Source organism: Arachis duranensis, chromosome 8, assembly GCF_000817695.3.
Source record: "Arachis duranensis cultivar V14167 chromosome 8, aradu.V14167.gnm2.J7QH, whole genome shotgun sequence".
Classification (NCBI taxonomy): Eukaryota; Viridiplantae; Streptophyta; class Magnoliopsida; order Fabales; family Fabaceae; genus Arachis; species Arachis duranensis.
Window position 1 is genome coordinate 13,523,162 of NC_029779.3, and position 5,524 is coordinate 13,528,685.

General features: G+C 35.8%; 2 protein-coding genes across 2 annotated transcripts; both read right to left on the bottom strand.

The window, feature by feature from the left end:
* Nucleotides 1-229: 229 nt before the first annotated feature.
* Nucleotides 230-1,509, bottom strand: LOC107460940 (glutathione transferase GST 23). The gene is made up of 2 exons (XM_016079374.3): nucleotides 902-1,509; nucleotides 230-675 (listed from the first exon to the last, which is right to left on the bottom strand). Exons 1-2 carry the CDS (start codon nucleotides 1,214-1,216, stop codon nucleotides 337-339), a joined length of 654 nt encoding a protein of 217 aa, XP_015934860.1. The 5' UTR covers nucleotides 1,217-1,509; the 3' UTR covers nucleotides 230-336.
* A 146-nt stretch (nucleotides 1,510-1,655) lies between these two features.
* On the bottom strand, nucleotides 1,656-5,518 carry LOC107460939 (phosphoribosylaminoimidazole-succinocarboxamide synthase, chloroplastic). The gene is made up of 13 exons (XM_016079373.3): nucleotides 5,424-5,518; nucleotides 4,992-5,311; nucleotides 4,716-4,817; nucleotides 4,490-4,619; nucleotides 4,034-4,126; nucleotides 3,859-3,947; nucleotides 3,412-3,492; nucleotides 2,996-3,085; nucleotides 2,814-2,903; nucleotides 2,589-2,639; nucleotides 2,461-2,507; nucleotides 2,126-2,183; nucleotides 1,656-2,042 (listed from the first exon to the last, which is right to left on the bottom strand). The coding sequence occupies exons 2-13, from the start codon at nucleotides 5,304-5,306 to the stop codon at nucleotides 1,983-1,985; spliced, it is 1,206 nt and encodes a 401-aa protein (XP_015934859.1). The 5' UTR covers nucleotides 5,307-5,311; nucleotides 5,424-5,518; the 3' UTR covers nucleotides 1,656-1,982.
* Between the last annotated feature and the right edge of the window lie 6 nt (nucleotides 5,519-5,524).

The window sequence follows — 5,524 nt, forward strand, 5'->3', positions numbered from 1 at the left end:
AATGTACAAGACACATATGTATATAAACCAAGTATCAATTTTATCCTTTCTGCCTTATATATTGTGCCTTATATATTAATAATTTCAAAAATAATTAGGGATAGAAATGTCAAATTTTATGTCCTATACATTGTGTTTCTATCTCAACTTTAAAGAAGAATACTATGAATTTTCACTCTAACTTGAATTAAAGAGAATTGTTCTTCTTCGTTATACTCAAATAGATCTAACATTCTTCTCAATTTCAGTACAATCACAATCACCTCTCTTCCTTAATTTTCTTTTTTTTTTTATTATTACATTCTTCTTTAATTCTTAGTTGTTCTAGCTTTAATTTTACGCTTGAAGGAATGCCTTGGTGTGATGGAGCAATTTGTGACGAGGAGGCAAGAGTTCTTTGATAATTGGAATGTCAATAAAAGCATGGAACCATGAGTTAAGTTTAGGCATTGACCCTGCATCAATAAGGTTGATGGCCACAACTTCCTCCGCTATTTCAATCCAGTATGGAAGCCACCCAATAGCAATATCCGCAAAGCCAATGTTATCACCTCCAAAGAACTGTTTTCCCTCAAGTCCAACCTCAAGCCTCTTCAGATTCTCTCGAGCTTCTTCTGCTGCCTTCTGTTGCTCTTCTCCTACCTTGGAAAACGCTGCCACAACCGTTGGCATACACTGTGTGAAGAGTTAAGAGTGACACACAATTAAATTAACTCGTATACACAAAAAATAGCCACTAAATCAACAACTTGCATATAATACATATGACGATACAAATATATACTGAAAATAAGTTAAATAATATATATATTTATACACAAATATGGTGCTGCAACTCTAAGACCATTTTTCTGAGTTCTATAAATGATTGATACTAAATATGGTGCTGCAACTCTCTTACCTTGTCATCAACGAATTTAGACCAGAATCTTGCTTGGGCCCTTTCATAAGGAGAATGTGGAAGAAGAGGGTTTTGCTTCCAAGTCTCATCAATATACTCAAGAATGAGCAGTGATTCAGCAAGGGGCTTACCCTGGTGCACAAGAACAGGTACTTTTTTGTGGACAGGGTTGTATTTAAGGAGCATGTCACTCTTGTTGCTGAGATCTTCTTCCACATATTGGCACTCTATTCCTTTAACTGCTAGTGCCCACTTCACTCTTAGAACAGCTGGACTACCCCAAAATCCTAGTAACTTCACTGAATCTCCTTCCATCTTTTTGTCTTCTCAATTAGTTTGTTAATCCAAAAGGAAAACTAGTATCTCTCTTCCAACCAAATGTCTTCATATTTGTGAGAATTATGTATTTATATCATTTTAAATTTAAAATGATTAGGCATATAATGGTACACGTAGTATTTCCAAGTGTCCAAGTTAGCGTGTTGACTTTCACGACCGAGAAGAAAAATGGTTACTCTAAGGTCATGCCTGACGCCATGATGGGACCATAAGGCAAAGATCAAACTGGTTAAACACAATCTAATTGGATAAAGATGGCTTTGATATCAATACCCGAAAAAGAAGGATGGCTTTGATATCCAAAAAATTAAGATGAAAAAATTCCCTAAACTACAAAGATGATTGATCATAGTCATATTACCAAGCAAAGAAGCAGAGCAATATTCCCTGAGACTTCATGTGAAAAGAGAGAGTATAAGAAGAAAGAAAGATCCAGAGCAATATGTGACATAAGTTAATGAAATATTCATCATTCATTATTCAGTAACAATGTGTGCCAAAGACATTGGTTTGGTTGACATGTATACAAGTTAAATACATGGCGCAATTGGCAAGGACCAAGCATGATTTCTATGAGAGTTAAATGTTCATCTGTCTTTTGGTTTTAAGCTTTACTTATATAATTTCTTTTATTTAAAAAAACACTTGTTGGTAGAATTTCTGCTACTTGTAAGTTTTAAAATATATTCTCAGAAAGGGGTCTATAGAATACAGAACTGAAAAGTCCCCTGAGATTCCCAGGCTACTTCAAAGATGCCAGTGCAGATGCAACATTTCGTGATATTCGCTCATGTATTGGCTCCTGCAAAAGGAAATGGAGTTATATACCTATGACTTTATCAGATAGTAGATAGCCAAAACGAAATGTTGAAACATATGGATTACCTCAGACGACAGCACCTCAAACTTTGATTTTGTTATAGTCTCATACAAGAAAATGTATCTGTCCAACAGAATTAGTATAAAGACAAGATTACACGTTGGTTTCGAGAAATAAAGCAGCAGGTAGATCTATTTGAATGAGGATTAGACATGACAGTCGTGCCATGCAACCAAAACCATGGTTGAAGCATCTTTGTGTAAAAATTGAATGATTAATTCAAGCAATTCTGATTCCGAAAACCAAGAAACACATAATTCTATAGGCAATTTATTTGTGTATTTATCACAAAGAAACACATATCAAGTGGAAAAAAAAGGAGGAAGTTTTAGAGAAATACCGCCAAGACAATTCGCAAACAAGATCTTCAGGAGCTTCAGGAAGTACCTGAACAAGATTCATTAATGTGATTTGATACCTTATTAAAGTATACAATCTAGTTAATTACAAGTATAAAATAAAAAATACCTCATCTTCATAAGGGTTGCAGTGATTTTTGAACCACAGCCTCAAGAACTCCTACAAATTTATTTTTTAAAGATCAACAGATTACTTAATTGTCCATATTTTATGAATGAAGAGAACAAAGACTAGTAATTCAGAATAAGCTAACATATCCCTAAACCTTTAAGCAAAAAATAAAATATAATGTACTCTACATAGGAAATAAAGTTACTGATACATATAGAGCACCTTATCAACATTTTCAGGCTCCAAACCATTTTGAAAGCGCTCAAGATAAGAATTGGCAATCCAATATCTACTTGAATCAGGAGTGTGCACCTGCAATTTTCAAAAACGAAACTTTATTCTATATTCATAAATTGTGTGGAGTGCATTTCAGAATCTAATAAACATCAGGGATTCCACTGAACCTCATCAATCAACATAATTGAACCGTCCTCTGCCTTCCCAAATTCATACTTTGTGTCAACCAATATAAGGCCATGTTCTGAAGCCACACGCTGGAAATTCAAATTTCATCAAAGCAAGCCAATGTCAAAAGTCAAATTGCATCACAGCAATAATAAAGATAAGCTTCCCACACATCACAGGGAAATGGTATTTATACTTTTGTTCCAGTAAGGCATTATTGAAAAAAATACATGGACAAGTTAGAGATTTTCATTGAACTAGAAGTGATCCAGTGCAAAAGACCAACAATTCTGAAAAATAAGTCTACACCATCTATTCATCTCTGTAATCCAAATAACAAATACATTGAGAAGGCATGCCATTACTTTTTTCATTTCACAAATTTTACAAATGACATGATAAAATGCTTAATTACCTGACCGTATTCAAACAGACTTAAAGCTTTTCTGCTGACTTCCTCATAATCAGCTCTTGTCATTAATCCCCTTTCTATAATCTGCAAGGGAAATGGATTATAAAAAGAATTGAGAAGGTTAGATAAAAGAAAACTATTAAAAAATAGTAAAAACATTATCCATCATTAATCATAACCTCACTAGTATCAAGAAGCAACTGTACTGTATGATATGAACTAGGCTCTTAAGAAACTAATATTATCCACCTGAAGAAAAACATTGATGCTGCCTTTTTAAAAAAAAAAGGGAAAAAAACAGCATAATAAGATAGATCTGCCTATTGTTTCTTATTCCTGCAACATTATTTGATCTGCCTAGTCATTCCTTTGGTCTCTAAAACTAGTCTTTCACTGTAACTTCAATTGTATTGAAAAGATAGATGCAGATGAGAGTACAAGGAATAATACCTCATCTGGAGTAACAGGAACATCATGATCTGCAGCTTTGGTTGTAGGTGTGAGTATATTTTTAGCCAGCTTTTGGTTTTTTACCAAACCTGTTATGTGTTATATAACATTATAGCCTATTAAATAAAGAGACAAATAATTGTAAGAATGCAAACAAAAAATATAGGGACCTCACCATCAGGGAGGGCATTGCCACAATAGTTCCGGATGCCTTTATTGTAGACTGTCCATAATGAAGTATCAGTACTTCCGGTAACAAACCCTCTAGCTACAAACCAGCAGTAATAAGGTGTCAACAAACAGTTTCTAGAATCCTCACCTCCGCTTTTGTAAAGAAAATATTTTGATAATATTGACAACATCATGAATAAAGAATGAGCATAGCATGTTGAAGTTTGGGTAGCATGAATAAACTTAGAGCACTTAATGATAACTGCAATGTTTACTTTTAACCCAGTTGCTCCGGGGAAATATATTCTATTTCTATCGTACTTTTCAAGCTATCATTTCCAGCAAACTAACTTCTCTACAACCTATACCAAACATATATACCAATTCATAGCCATTGAAATCATTTGATAGAATGTGTATGCAAGCACCAATCCGAAATACCAATTAACAAAACACTCACCAACGAACTCAACAGGGAAAACAGAACATTTCTTTGCTATGGTAACATTAGGATCAGGAGTGGACACAACGGCATTAGCAGTTATATGCTGGGTTCTCTCAAACCACCACAAGCTTGTCTGGTTAAGCACCTGCAAATGGGAATAAAGAACATTTGAGTGTGATCCATGATCAACCAAGTAAACTGTTCATACAGAGAACAAGGATAGAGAATAAGAACACAAAACCTGTCCCTTGAAGGGAATTGAAGCAAGGACTCTATCAAATGCACTCTGGCGATCAGTAGTAACCAGAACAAGGTACTCTCCACTATCATATATGTCTCTAACCTGTGCCATAAGACCACAATTAACCAAATTCATCCATTTTTCAGATGATTTTTTTTTAATACAATGTTTTCTGCTTTTATATTACTATTGCAATTTTACCAAAAATCTCGACTTTCATTCATTTGTAATAATGAGTAGATAAATTGGAGAGGGATTAAAGACGGAAATATGCACCTTTCCCCTGGTTTTGGAGGTGAGGGCGGGAACTGTATGGTGAAGATTTGTTTCGGAGAGGCAGTTGAAGGGGGAGGTGGTTCTGATGGAGTGGAGCACTTGGTTCTTGCGTGTGCTGTTAAGTAGAGTGTCAAGCAGAGCGGCGTGTTCTTGTTGTTGTGGTTGTGCGGCGGCGCAGAGTGTGGGGAAGTTGTTGTTTGGTTTGAAAGTGAGTGCGGAGGAGGTTGGGGGAGGCGGAAGAACGGGTGTGAGGTTGATTTTGAAGGGGGTTTTGGGAGGGTTTAACGCAGCAGCCATAGACATGGATTCACTCATCGCAACTCACAATAAGTAAAAATTAACAAAACAAGTAATTCAGTGTCATTATCTCAGCAACTCAAAATCAGTATTATTACAAAACAAGCAAAAATATATTGAAGAACCAGTGCTTACCGGCGGGGAGGGAGGAAGGGAAGTGGCGGCGACGGAAGAATGGAAAGTGGCGGCGACGGATTTGAGCTCGGACAGAGAGAGCGAGAGAGAGCGAGAAGAGG